We start from the raw sequence: 15,105 nt of genomic DNA on the forward strand, positions 1-15,105 counted from the left end.
GAGGGTGGTGCCGGCTTCTCCGATTGGTCCACTTCGCCTTACTTAGTTTGCGGTGGCTGGTCGAAAATCGCGGCGGCGTGCAACGCAAAGATAATAATGCCGCTAAAACGGATCCTCAGCAAGGAAGAGTTGGCAGAGCAATGTCGTATGCATGCCGAAAGGGCTCGATAACGTTTTACTGCCACACAAAAAGGTTTATCATGCGCAAATAAATACGTGCTCACCGGCAATTGCGAGTAGCGAGGGCCTGAGCGATCGGCGGGCAGCCATCTTCTATTCCTTTCGGAACGGGGCAGTCTGTGGCTATTCAGAAAAATTTTCAGTTTTGTTCGGCATAATATTATTAATGCATTTTTTTCTCGTACACGTCGCTTTGACGTGGGGAGATTTCGCGGTTTAAGAGGTGGCGTGACAGACAGGTGAAGTGGGCGTAGCCAGAAAACATTGGACCAATAGCAGAGGGATAATGGTGAAAAGGCGTCGTGTCAGGAATGATTATTTTTCTTTTGTGCGGTTTAATCATGCATAATCAGTGTGTACACGTTATATCAGATGGGGAGCTATCGCGATTTTCGTGACGTTGCGTGACAGACATGCGAAGTTGGGAGTGGCCCGAAAATGTTTTGACCAATCGTGGAGGCTGATTGCAGAAATTGGAATCAAAACAGTTTGCAATCATTTTACGTTATAGCGCCCCTATACTCTTTTTCACCGAGGTCGCTTGCACAAGCTTCACCTCTTCGGCTGATTGCAAAGGCCTCAGCTATCAGACAACCATAAGCATATTTATAGGGTCCTTCGACCTGCAACTTCTCAAAGTCAGGAATGCACCCGCACGCATTGTAGTGAAGAGTCATGTTGCTACCTTGTTTTGTCGATTATTCTTATGATGTTCGCTGAGTCATTGGTTTAAACATTGACCCGTTTGCCCAATGTAGGTCTTCTTACGTGAGACTGGAATTTTGTAGACGACGTTGCTGTGCAATTCACAAGAGGCCTTGTGTGTTTTGTGTTGCACACAGACTTCTTGGGCCCTTCAGCGTTGACGCACCTACAAAGTCGACTCAGCTTGTTAGGGGCGGAAAAGATAAGTTCCACACCTGATTTTTGGGCGACTTAATCTTGTGCGAGACAGCGTGAATGCACGGACCAAAGCTCATCCGATTCCTGTTCTCGGGGCGCTGCTTCGTGCTGGGCTCCTGGAGAAGATGAGAGAGCAGTTTTTCAACTTGGCCCCGAAGTTAGTTCTCAGGGTACCCTGCGTTTCGCAGTCTTTGCAGTTGCTCATTGAAGCTTTATCCTACCTTTTGGTGGCAGGGCCGGGTGACGGCATTCCTCTGCGCAGTGGTGCCCACTCCGCGTTTAACAAGTTTTGAGTTGACTGAAGTGAAAAGGAGCAGGCCCTTTGGTGTGCGGGGGGCACAGTGCCAGCAAACGTGGTCGTCGTGGAAAACAAGGTTGATGTCTAGAAACCGGAGGTTTCAATGTGTAGCGCATTCAGTCGTTAAAATGAAATTCGCGAAGACTTTTGTGAAAATGTCTAAAATTTGTCACATCTAAGGCGCAGGGTCTTGGTCGCATTGCTTGGAAACCACCAGGAAGACATCCACGTATCGGAAAACATTGCCGACGCCGAAGTCCTGCCGTGAAGTATTTAAGCGCCTATCGAGGTTAGCCAGAAATACGTTGCTTAGGACAGGCGCCAGGCACGAGCCAATGCAGACTTGTATGCAGACTACGTATCGTCGTTTTTTTTTATTGCGATAGCAATTATATGGACACTTGAACCGGATTTCTGCCGTCGGCGTCGTCGTCGCCGTCGCCGTCAGGTTCCCTATAGATAAAATCTTCGCCGCGCGCCGTATGCCCGAGCGGAAGCGTGCGGGGACGCGCGCTATCACGGAAAGCGAACGCACTCAATCTCCCATGCGCAAGCAAGGAAGCGGGAAGCCAGCGCCGGAGGGAGCTGGGGGGGGGGGGGGGGGGCGCACTTCTACTCTGCCAGCAACCGCGCTCGTCGCTCGCTCGCACCGTCGCTTATCTCCACACGGCTCTGACCTTTCTGCGCCGTGCATTCGCCGCTCAGTTTCCGTTGAAGCGATAGACCGCACGTACCTTCGCCCGCTGCTTGCTGCCAGCGTTTTGACAGTCGTTGTCTGCAGTCATTCAGTGTGATCTATTCATGTTTGTTTGTGACCACGCTTGTTCATTCAGTTAGTAATAGTCGGGTCACATTTTCCAACGCACGCTACACATGCAATGCTTCCCGGATCGGCAGTGCAGCGCTACAGGTATGTCCCTTCGCACGCGCTGCCCACGGGAAGCGCTTCTCATGAACACCACCGTTTCACAGGCGCCTTCTCGTGGTCATCGAGTCTCTCTTCATGTCGGTCTACTTACGGCGCCGCACACCTCCTTACTTAATCAGCTCATGTTTACTACAATTCATATTGCTACCGAAGCCGCTCACCTTACTTCGTATGGCATTGCCGTGTTGCTATCGCATTCATTGCTTCGCCCTTAGGGCAAAACTGTGACATTTTTTTTTACTGTTTTTACCTTTTTCAATCATTCTTAACCAACTGGCCCAGCGATGCACACTTCTGCATTTAATGCTGTTCAAAAGTGCCTCTGGCAGACAGCACAATTCTAACCATTGAGCTAAATAGTTGGATGAGGTGGCGATTAGTTCTACGAAAAATCTATGTGCCTAATTGAATAATTGTTATAACTATATTATTTACTTTTTATTTATTACTATTTAGCACACATTTCAACCTGCACATTGTAGCTATACTGAGTTTGCCAGACATCCACTTAGAACTGATTCCGAGGATGGCAATGGGTTCAAAATATGCGACGTCAAACTTGCGGTTAAAATGCGCTGTTGTTCAACTTACTTATTAAAGAAAACGCTGTTTTATGGATTGAAGCGCAAAAGTAACTGGAATTCCTATGTATTTTGTCGGACACTTTGAAAATGATTATCTCGAAACTGGTGTAGTCCTGAGAATTCGTTTGAAGTGGATACGCCACGCGAACTCACCGGCTAGAAACCGTAAACTGAAATATTTGCGGTGGAGTCATTAATGAAAAAAGTTAGTGCTTATAATTCTGTTAGTTATTCAATTAAGCATTTTGATTATCCGTAGACGTAATCGACCGCCTCATAGAGCAGTTTAGCTCAAGGGTTAGAACTGTTCCATCTGCCACAGGCAATTTCACAAACCTTTGTGCATCCAAAAAAATGGTATGTTCTGGTTCTTGCTTTTGTGTTTAGCCGCAAAAGGAAGCATATATTTGCTTCCTTTCTTAAGAAAGTAATCCAGCGCTACTTGTTTTGACGAGGATTCAGAAAGTACAAGGCCCATTCAAAATAAAAAAGCTAGTTGACTATCCGATCTTAGGGACGTCATGACCTATTTTTGCACCATATATAAATGATCAAAGTTAAACAGTGCACCATTACGAGGCAGCGACTGGCTTGTGAAAAATATCTGCTCATATTGTCTAATTAACAACTCTTTCTCCAAATAAAACTAACCATAAGTTGTACTAAAAGGATTGTATTAAAAGCGCGCAGTTTATTTTCAAACAATAATAACTCCCTTATTTCCTCATTTTTCTAGCTCAAATGACACTTTTTCTTGTCCTTCAAAACTTGTCCCTAAACTAGAGCACAAGAAAGATCACGCCTGTCAAAGGCTGTGGACTTCGCCGATGAAGAGGATGCGGTTGGTGTTCTTGTCTCGGATGTAGTACAGGAAAGGGCGATCAACAGTGAACAAAACTGGTGGTGGGGGGGAATTCAAAGCCGAGATAGGCACAATGGACAGTCCTGTAACGGCGGCCGCGACAGTTCCCTCCTCGTTAACCTCGACGGCCACTTTATGCACGGCATCCGATATATGGACAGGTGTACCCTCGGTGATTCCGCTGAAGTCAGCCGAGCCTCCGAACGGGGTGTTCAGTCCGAGTGCCTTCATCGCGGCCACCAAGTTGTAACTCAGGCTCATCTCTAACTTAGGCATCTGGAGTATGACATCTTTTGTGCGCAGATTGCTGCCGAGATCTTCAAGAGTAGCCACAGACAGGCCATCTCTGAGCGTCTGAAGACCAGTAGGGGTGTCCGGGAGCATGACCACCATGCTGAACTTGCCACCCAAGTACGGGATCTCCAGAGCAGATGCGTGCAGGGCATCGACTCGAGTGTGAGGAAGACGATTCCTGAGGTGCATCGCCGGCTTGCTCACCTCGGTGGTTCCAAGGTTGAAGAAGGGCTTGTTCACGGTTTTGGCGACGTCGAACTTGGTCACCCAGGTGCCCTTGAAGTAGACGGCGTTCAGGATGAAGAGGACAATGTCCAGCGGCCGACCTTCAGGCAGGATACCGGAAATCTTTCCCCTAGTCTTGTCACGCACCCAGGCGTTGACTTCGGCCGCGACGCTGGGACCTTCGTTGACGAAGTCGGCGGACCGCAGCTCCGCGTCGAAGACTTCGCGCAGCTGCTGCTTGTAGTTGTCGGTTATTGGAAAGCCGCTCTGCGCGAGGACCATGTTGGCCACATCCAGCGTCACATTGGGGGATGCGGAGAGTTGCAGCAGGCTCCTGTAGGCCGCAAGCACTCTTGCTCGGTCTGTCAAGCCAACCTCAGTATGGCCGAGCACAGACCCCAGCTCGGCCTCTGAGCTTCCCCGGGCACCGGCGTATGCCATGCCAAAGGCAGCGGCGATGCTAGTCGGCGAGAAGAAGACGTTGGACGAGGGATCCTGAGTGGCAAGGTGCTTCAGCAGATTCACGGCGAACTGGTTGTGACCTTTGGCGAGTAGCGTGTCGTCGTCATGTTCACAGTTCACCACGACGAGCACCGCCGCGAGAAAGACAAACTTGGTGAGCATCGTGCGTGTACTTCGAACGTCTGTCTGCGTCTGATCTCTGGCCGCGGTGACGGTTATTTATAGAGCGACTCGTGGCGACCTCTATTTTTTCGGGTGGATTTGATATTCTGCCATGTCGTGGCCACCGACGGACATCTCCGGTTGGACCACTCAGCCGACCAAACAGAGCTGTACGCCTTCGCTTCATGTGCGCGTGTCAGCATCTCGCTTTTATCGGCTTTAGCGCCAGACGGCATTTTATTTCCTCGCACCGAAAAATAGAACTTGGCCAGACGCGTGCCTCTTTATCAGGGCGAGCGCAGTGCAGAAAGCGTTTCGTTGAGAGATAGTTGTTGACTCCGGTGAAAGTTTTTCTGTCGCTACTTACCACATAGTGCCAAAATATAACCGGAGTATTTTTGTTTCAGCATGGAGCCCCCAGCGAAACTTGCAAGAGAAAGAATACTAGCCTATAAGGCTACAAGTAACATGATATACTAATACGTTCTTATATAGGGAGAACCATTACCTAGTTGCTTGTTGACAACCATTAGCCAGTCCAATAAAACATTCAGACTAAATTTATGAAGCTTATACTCATATGCCCAAACACACAATGACAATTTACTTGTTTACTTTATTGGCTTACCCAGTATTACGCTCTTTGCAATAATTTTTTTTATTTGTGAAGAAAGCTTGCGTAACCATTCAGTGCTAGTGGTGCAAGAGAAATAAGAAACTGTTCGGGCAAAATTTTACTTCAACAAAAAATGTAAATCCTGTTCACCACTGATCAAACTAAGCTACAAATATATACTATTTTAATTATAAATAGATGATTCTCATCATTATTATTTATTTTGAGGATTGGCCGGTATTACTCAAGCGGTGACTTCTAACAGGCCCCTAATAAAGGCCAACTGCAACGAAATTCTAGACTGCGTCAAAAGCCCCGGTTCAGATATGATGCAGATATACAGTAGCCTCTGCGGAAAACTCTACGCTGGAAATGCGAGTGGGTGCTCCACAAAACAGTCGCAAAAATCTACGTTCTTCACACCGAAACTAAAAACAAAGCCGCTATTACTACTTGCCGGAAGTGACGTACTTTTTAGGGCCCATTCACACTTGCGACTAGGCGAGGTCGCGCGACCAATTGCGACTGGCGACCAGAAAACTACTCAAGACGAACGATGTTCACACTTACAAAGGCAACCGACGAGTTGCTAAACCGAAATGTATCACGATATGCCGTTCACGTCTGCTTGAAATGTCATCGCCGCGTAAAATAAGCGTCAGCGTATACGGACGTCCTGTTCCTTCGCATCTGATTGGTTCAGCTGTTCTGCGACTGCGGTCGCGCGACTGAAAAATCTAGCAGTGAGCGACTGGCCCGAAATGGTCGCATTTCGAGAAAAGCGACCATTTGCGACTACTTGCGACTGGTCGCTTTGCGACCAACTTGGTCGCGCGACCTCGCCTAATCGCAAGTGTGAATGGGCCTTTAGACTGTAGAGAACCAGCGCTCGAGTCGTCTGCTTCCCTTGCTTGTGTACCGTTCCCATGTATCAGCGAGTAGGTCCCGCACGTCTGCTGGCCGCAGCGTTAGTAGTATACCCTGCTAGCTGCTTCGTGCGCTGGGTGTGTTCAGATTAAGACTAACGGCTGTCCCGACTATATTTAGTTTCCAGCAAAATTTTTACATGATGTCGGCAAATGTCTCTGTAGAAAGGAATCAACCTTCGTTTTGCGAAACATCGCAGGGGTTTCATGCAAAAAAAAATTTTATTTCACTGAGGAGTGTTTTAACGACTTGCAGATTTGACAAATTCGAAGGCCTATCACTCTAAGATTAAGGCAGTGTACCCCGCCAAATTTTATTTCTGTAATTCACTCAGCATGGAGAAAAAACGGTGGTTCCAGCCTCGGTCCGCGACCGCCTGCTCGTACCGCCGCTTCCCAAGAACATGCATCCGACGTCGGGCGACGCAACAAACGAGCTAGCGACCTTCAAAAGAAATTTGGTAAGAGTAACGAGGCAGTGTACGTAGACGCCGTGCGATATGGCGAAGGAAGAAGCGCACACGCGATCGCGGTTGTAGACAGCACGTGCAAATGCCTCGCGTATGCCACAATGACCACGGGATACACGGAGGCGGCAGAAGAAGCCGCGATAGCCTTAAGCCCCAACCAGACGTACGCGCTGGAACGCGTCCGCAGGCGCCGTGCGCCTGAGAGAGATTGTGGTTGTGAGGAGGAAGAGGCGCTATTTTCTGCCTCTTCCTCTTCACAACCACAATCTCTCTTGGGCGCACGGCGCCTGCGGACGCGTTCCAACGCGTACGTCTGGTTGGGGCTTTAGCACTCGCCACAGTGCCGAACGCTGCGATCGTGATCAGCGACTCGCAGGCGGCAGTCCGAAGCTTCGCGAGCGGCCGCGTCTCGCGGGAAGCGACTGCAAATCTGTGAGGACGGGGACTCGACGTCACAAAATTCTACGCTCTTTCTCCTCTGGACCCCGGCGAACACCGACGTCCCGCTCGCGGGCAACGAGGCGGCCACCCACGCCGCGGCTCGAAATCTCACTCGCCGAGCCGTGGCAGACTACGTGGCCTCCGCCTCCGCCCCCGAGTGCGGGGCGTCGGATCTGCCGGATCCAGACACTACGACAGACACGCTGCAACAACAACGACCACAATGGTTGTGGGGTGATCGCCTAACCACGTTCAGAGACCTCACACAACACTACAGACTCGAAAGGCGCAAATTCCCGCCACCGCACGTTAAATTAAACAGGGAAGAGGCCGTAAACTTACGCTTACTACAAACACACAGTCACCCAAATCCGGCAGTCTTACGCCACTGTTACTCTAGCTTATATGCGACTGATGCTTGTAAAGCGTGCGGACTCAGAGCAACGCTGCGACACATGCTCTGGGAATGTGTCGGCAACAACGGTACTGAAACCGCCGCCGTTCACGACGCGCCCGTAACGGCAGGCGCCTCGAGCTCGCTCATTCCCGCCGTTGCCCCGGCTGCTGGGGCCGCCGGCGACCTTCTCCGTCGGCGTCGCCGCCGCTGAGGCGGCCCTAAAAAGTTCGGAGCTGGAAGACCAGCTCTGGGCCGTCCGGCAAGCAGAAGATGCCGCCCGAGTCCAAGGACTTCGAGCCGACACCTGAGGCCACTAAAAGCAAAGTGCCGGCACTTTAAATAAAGTTTACTTCTTCTTCTTCTTCGGTAACTCTACACTACGAGTACTGCAGGCGCACGCGAAGTTAAATTAATATCGCCCAGAGTATGTTCCTGAAAAATTGTCAAACTTTGGTTTTTGAGCAACTGCCTCTGACTGAACCCAAACCAGGGGTATTTTACAGCTAAGGCGATGAAGCTGTAAATATTTGCGACAAATCTTCAGCAGCTTTTTCATAAATGGAAAAGAAAAAAGTATGCAACTACACCACGTATTTATTTCGTTATAAAATCCCAGAAATGCCAACATTGTTAAACTATCGAAAATTGGAATATTTTAGAGACGGTTTAACTAAATAATTATCGCTGATATTTATGAAAATTTTAATGAATACCCATCCACGACTGGTGAAACCGGTGCTACAAAAACAAGTTGCAATATTTTATTTTAAGGGATAAAATTTAGCCTATTTTAATACCTATGTATGGCCATCCCAACGATGCATCCCATTCTAATAATGGAATAAAATCACACTTATATTGAATTCTCAACTCTTCTTCTAGTAAAGAAGGGTGGCCCAAATGGTGTCTATTGCTTATTTTTTAGAATTTTCAGCCACGAAGTGATTTGAGCTTGAGTTTTCAGGGCTCCTGGATCCGTATTCATACAACGGTACGTAGAGGTAGTAAGCACGCGAGAGCGCGTACAGCAAATTTTTTTGAAGACTCTTCGCGGGAAACTATTTCTGGAATTGATCTCTAAAATCATCTACTATCTAAAATACCTCCCTTGTACAAGAAGTATATGCACTAGCCTAGTGGGAAAGCGCGGTGACGCCACTGCAGGTGCTCAGCCAGCTGGGTATATGTTCAGATGAGGACAGTGTGGGTCCCGAATATATTTTATTTCCTCTTGAATTTCCATATTAGGTATAGAAATCCTTCCACACTGTGGAACTGTGACTACTTTTCCAACGCACATTTTTTTTCACACACAAGAAATTTTTACCGAGACAAGGGGCAAAAATAAAGTCATCGAGTCGGAAAACGTTGCAAACTTTAGGAGCTGTTGTATAGAGAACCCAGTTCTCTTCCCGTTAGGCATTTTCTTCGACATCTTTAACACCTCTCACGGCAAATTAAGGTAAATGAATTTAATTAGTCTGAGCACGATGCGGAAGAATACAGCGAATGTTCTTTTTTAAAAGATAAAGTGGTAATTAAGGGTCCTATAACCAATTTTTATAGTAGTTTAAAAAAGAAAATGCAACTCTATGTATTTTACGTGTTTGTATGGAACGCGTCTCATAATACGGCTTCTTTTAACCGGGGCTCTATAACGTAAACTATTCCAATTTTTTTTACTCCAATCTCCTGACGTGAAATTTATGTAACCGCGAACGCAAGCATCGGGTGGTGATCCGCAGCGTTTTCTCAATACCGCAATCAAACGCTCTCCTCGTTTATAGCAGGTCACCTTTGTTCGCTTTGAGAACACTGAGCGGTTTTTGCTGTCTAATTGGCTGATAAGAGGCGAGGAGCACGCTCAAGTGGAGAGGGTTTCGATGGGGGCTGAGCCAACGCAGTGAAAATAGATAAACGGATGAAGAGGGTGGTGCCGGCGTCTCTGATTTGTCCGCTTCCCTTACTTAGCTTGCGGTGGCTGGTCGAAAATCGCGACGGTGTGCAACCGAAGGTTAAGATTGCCGCTAAAACGGATCCTTAGCAAAAAAGAGTTGGCAGACCGATGTCGTGTGCTTGCCGAAAGGGCTCGATAACGTTTTACTGCCACGCAAAAGGCTTATTATTATATGCGAATAAACCATGTTCACCGGCAGGTACGAGTAGCGAGTGCATGAGCGATCGTTGGGCAGCCATCTTCGTGCCTTTCGGAACGGGGCAGTCTCTGGATATTCAGAAAAAAAATCAGTTTTGTTTGGCACATTAATGCATCTTTAACGCGTACACGTCACTTTGACGCGGTGAGCTTTCGCGGTTTTGTGACGTCGCGTGACAGACAGGGGAAGTGGGCGCAGCCCGAGATTTTTTTACTAATAGCATAGGGTTAATGCCGAAAAGGCACCGAATCAGTAATAAATATTTTTCTTTTGTTTGGTTTAATCATGCATAATCAGTGTGTACACGTCATATCAGATGGGGAGCTGTCGCTGTTTTCGTGACGTCGCGTGACAGACAAGCGAAGTTGCGGGTGCCCCGAAAGTTTTCTCACTAATCGTGGAAGGCTGATTGCAGAAATGGAATCGAAAAGTTTGGAATAGCTTTACGGTATAGTGCACCAGGACTGCTACATTCAGGAGCACAGCCTTTGGTGCTCCTGAATAGCCTTTGTTCATTCAATGAGAAAGTTATGTTGTGAACGTCGTAGCTAAAACGTAAAAACGTTTTCTTACTGCACGTTAAGAAGGATGAAGCAGAAACCTTCAAATAAAGGAAGAAAGAAGAATGGAAAGGTGCCAGGCAAATGCGAGGAATTCAGACAACCAATATATGAAATAATTTAAAATTTTACCGAGGAAATTCCTTGTGCGAAGCGCGGTGTGCAAACACAGAAGGGAAGAAGTTGTGAATCTGCAGTTTGGAAAACTCGCTTGCCCGACTGATTGCGTGCAGCCACCACATCTACACTCCACTAGAGCCTGTCATAATAAACACATCAGGCAGTATCCCACACACTGCGACAGGTTCAGCTATTCATATTTCCCGTGGGCAATCGAAATTTTGGACGCGTTACCAAAGGAAATTGTAGAATCAGATTCTGTGGATAGCTTTGTCGCAAAATTGGAGCCATATTTTGGTTGCGCATGAAAGTATTTAAGTGCGTAGTTTACAGGATAATGAGTTGGTTGAATGCTTGGACACTGGTGCACGTCGCGTATGGTTGTATACTGCCTTACGATTTGAAATATAAATATTGCAATGGGCTGAGGAGTGGTATTTTATTGAGCCCCGATAACTACAATATTGTTATACGACTCATATTGCAATTGTGTTGAGCACCTTTTGTTATTCCTGGATTCATGAGAAACAAAGAAAGTGTCTTGCTGTATTCAATGCCAGTGTTGTTGTATGGTAGTTTATTTTAGTTTCTTTTTTTTTCTTTTTTCCTGTTTTTCCCATGCTGATGTGTATTTTTATAATCCACTTCCTGTTTGATCCTGTGCAAAGGCCTACAGTATTGTTAAATAAAAAAAATCATTACTGGTTTTTTGAAGTTTGAAGATTATTGTAGGCTTTTTAGAGTACATTGCATTTTTACACTTTTCGGGACACGACAAAATTGTTAAACGGTCGCGAACGATATTAGTACCATGAAGAAACACTTTAAACGGCAACAATGGGTAACAAGGATATTTCAAGATTATTAATAAAATCGCAAGTACGGACAGACATAAACATGTAATATGACCTAATATCAAATGGTCACTGTTACCTAACAATGTAAGCATAATTTATGCGTCAAGTTGATGAATTTAAAATAGAAGGAGTTCATTATGTGTGCATAGTTGGGAATCAGTTAAGCGTTGTATGAAAATTAGCTACAAATTATTATGGAACGAATTAATTTATATGGAGTGAATTCTTTATATATGCCAAGAAGAAGTGAAGAGACGGGGCTACTTTTACATTAGTATAGTAAGGCTATTCCAAATTATAGTTCCTCTGAATTCCAATGTTTGGCGACCATAATTAGTATTATATTAGGTAGCAAAAGTCGACGGTGTGAAGTACACTCGTTAGCAGGAGGTGACTGATGAAGAGACACGGACAATCAGTTGAGATTACCATTAAATATTCTGTACATTATAGAAGCAATATTGTAAGTAACTAGATTGTGACACTTAATACATTAAAGTAGGTGAAGAAATCTTCGCCTCTGATATTGATATTATTAGGCGTTATTACGCGAAGAGCTATTTTCTGGAGAGTTAAAACGGATTTAAGGTGATATTTGTAAGTGCAATCTCATATAGCAATGCAGTAGTTTATGTATGAATGAATCGAGCCAAACGCGGTTCTCGCCCGCGAGCCGCAGTGCGCTTAGATGATGATGATGATGATTTATTGGCATCCCCTTTGAAACGGGGCGGCGACAAATAGTCACCTAGCCTGCTTGATTCAATCGGGTATACTATACATGTTCTTTATCTAGCATTTTTGTATACCTCTCAGTATTCTTTTTCTTTTTCAAAAATTTACCTTGTACCGCTGCCTATGATTTTAAGAGATCAGGTCGTATCCATCTTTTCCCTGCTTTTTTTCCACCATTACTCTAATCGTCTCTTGCTTATCTCTACGGCTGATCCGTTGATGTTTCCTTCCACTTTAAACCCAAGCGCTTCTGGGAGTTGCACGTTACGTACGGTTCTCGCTGGGTGGATCCCGTCGCATTGTATTAGGATGTGCTGAGTGGTCTCTAGATTTTTACTGCAGCATACACATGCCTCCTCTAGTTCCGAATATTTTCTCCGGTATGTTTTGGTCCTTAGGCAACCAGCTCGAGCCTCAAATAGCAAGGCACTGCCCTTTGTGTTATCGTACAGATTTTCCCTTCTATCTCCATTGTCCTTTTTGATTTAATTCTTTGCATCCAATTCACGGTCTCTATTTCTCTCACTTTCTTTCTGATGACTCCTGGTTGTCTATTTACAATTTCGATTATCCTGTACTTGGTTGCCAACTTCCTTGACCTCTTCCTCCATTCTGTGTCCACGCTTTTCATGTAGAGATACTTGTGCACTTTAGCCGCCCATTTATTTTCACCCATGTTCCTGAGCCTTTCTTCAAAACTAATTTTGCTCTCTGCTTCTCTGACTTCAAAAGAGGCCCAACCCATGTCACCCTGCACTGCCTCATTTGTGGTATTACCAATGGCTCCCAAAGCCAACCGGCCTACTGATCTTGGGTTAACTTCCAAACCGGAGAAGATAACCGATTTTAAGGACAGAACGGCATTTGCGAATGTTAGCGCTAGCACCATTACTCCTTTCCAGATTCCACGCACCACCTCATACTTACTGTGGCCCCACAGTGATCTGTGTATCATTATTGCTGCATTCCGTTTCCCCTTTATTTTCAGATTATCTTGGTGGTTGCTTGTGTAATTCTTTCCTTCGTTTATTTGTACGCTGAGGTACTTATATTGTTTCACTATGGTTGTTACTTGCTGTTGAATTGACCCCACGAAGTTACTCGTGTGTTCATTAAAGATCATAATTCCTGATTTCTCTATGCTAAACTTAAGGCCTAGATTTGTCGCTGCATTCCCACAGATATTCGCAAGTATCTGTAGATCTTTTTCATTGTCCGCTAAAGTAGCACAATGTCGTCTGCGTACATAAGTGCAGGGACCTGCTGTTGCACCATTTGTCCATTACGCATGCAAGATAAATCAAAACCTAATTCGCTGTTTTCCAGTCGTCTTCTATACCCTTAACGTAAAGTGTGAACAACAATGGCGACAGAGGTCATCCTTGCTTCAATCCTTTGTGAATTCCCACCATTTCATTTCCTTTTCTACCTTCCCATACTACTTCTACTTGATTGTCTCTATATATCTCCCTCAGCAGCTCCACGAAATCGTCATCTATGCCTTCGTATTGAAGAATATCCCTGTCTACGTTGTCATAAGCTCCTTTAATATCTAGAAATGCTATCGATAAAGGTATTTTCTGAGCTACTGAAATCTCTATGCACTGAGTTAGTACAAACATATTATCCTGTAAGCGTCTGCCTGGCCTGAACCCATTCTGTAGTTCCCCAATACATCGTTTTTCTCCACCCACTTCGACAATTCTAATTTTATGGCTTGCATTGCCATTCTATATATCACCGACGTTACTGTAACTGCCCTGTACGAGCTCGTCTTATCCTTATCTCCTTTGCCTTTGTAGATGAGATTCATCTTGCTTTCACGCCATCCAACGGGAATTCTCTTTGTTCTAATCACTTGCTCTATGGCATTAGTCAGCAGTGCCTTTCTTTTTGGATCGAGTTTTTTGATTAGCTGTATTGGGATTTCATCGGGTCCTGCTGCCGTGTTCCTAGGGACATTTTCTGCTGCATTTTTCTAATAAAAGCTTTCTATGCTAATTTTTTATCTCTCAGGCCTCTCTGCTGTTGCTGGATCAGTTGTCTAAACTACGCTTTTTCTTGCCGCAGTTATCCCTAATAACGTCTGTGATGTACCGCAGCGCATCATCTCTTTCGTAAATGTTACCGTCTTCATCCCTTATAGCCGTTTGCGAGTTTTTAGTTGGAGCTCCGAGTGATTTTATATGGTTCCAGAATCTTTTTGGGGTGCCTTTGTCTCTTTTGTGAATGTTATGCACCCAACGTTCACTGGCGTATTTAATTTTCTCTTGCACGAGCTCATTTGCCACCCTTTTCTTTTCTCGGTGTGTATTCCATCTATAGAGTACCTCTTCTTCTTGTAATCCCAAATTTCTGGCTTCTCGATGAGCCCTATGCCTCTTGACGCTCTTCTATAGATTGTTTTATTTCCTTGTTCCACCACTTACGTGGTTTCCTCTTTCCAATACAACAATTGTTTTGCCGTGTCTGCCTTATTTCAAGCTGCATAACGTCCGCCAGTTCCTTATATTCTCAGACTGCTGTAGGAAAACCTCAATTTTCTTCTCTGTGTTGTTTGCGATCTCTGCTATTTGCTCGTAATTCATTTAAAAAAAACCCTGAGGCTATTGGTTCATGTTCTGCGTTGGTATCTCGCCCAAACTTTAGTGGTAAACGTGTAGGAGCGCTTCCCAGGCTACTTTTTCCATTTTCATCTATTATCATTTGGTCTAGTTGTTCGTAGACCATTTCTGAGACTAAGGCATATTCGATACACGACTGCCTGTTTCCGCATTGCCACGTTGCCTGTACATGGCACTTATTCTCCCTGTTAACTACTATAAGGTTCTGTTCATCACATAGATCCAGCACTAGAGAGCCGTTGTAATCAGTATATCCGTCTAAATCGGTCATGTGTGCGTTCATATCTCCCACTAATATCACCTAG

The 15,105-nt window shown here is 45.6% G+C and overlaps 1 protein-coding gene across 5 annotated transcripts in view; it reads right to left on the reverse strand.

Annotated features, from left to right (window-relative positions):
- Positions 1–3,520: 3,520 nt before the first annotated feature.
- The window catches only part of LOC119441368 (intracellular coagulation inhibitor 3), a 77,519-nt gene continuing 65,934 nt past the window's right edge, over positions 3,521–15,105 (reverse strand). The window contains exon 2 of one of the 5 annotated variants that reach the window (XM_049661200.1): positions 3,521–4,649. In XM_049661200.1, the coding sequence (XP_049517157.1) occupies positions 3,699–4,649 (951 nt within the window). In that variant the 3' untranslated portion in view covers positions 3,521–3,698. The remainder of the gene's footprint in view (positions 4,650–15,105) is intronic. The other 4 variants (XM_049661202.1, XM_049661203.1, XM_049661201.1 and 1 more) reach the window with 4 other exon arrangements.

The sequence above is a fragment of the Dermacentor silvarum genome, chromosome 2, assembly GCF_013339745.2.
Source record: "Dermacentor silvarum isolate Dsil-2018 chromosome 2, BIME_Dsil_1.4, whole genome shotgun sequence".
Classification (NCBI taxonomy): domain Eukaryota; kingdom Metazoa; phylum Arthropoda; class Arachnida; order Ixodida; family Ixodidae; genus Dermacentor; species Dermacentor silvarum.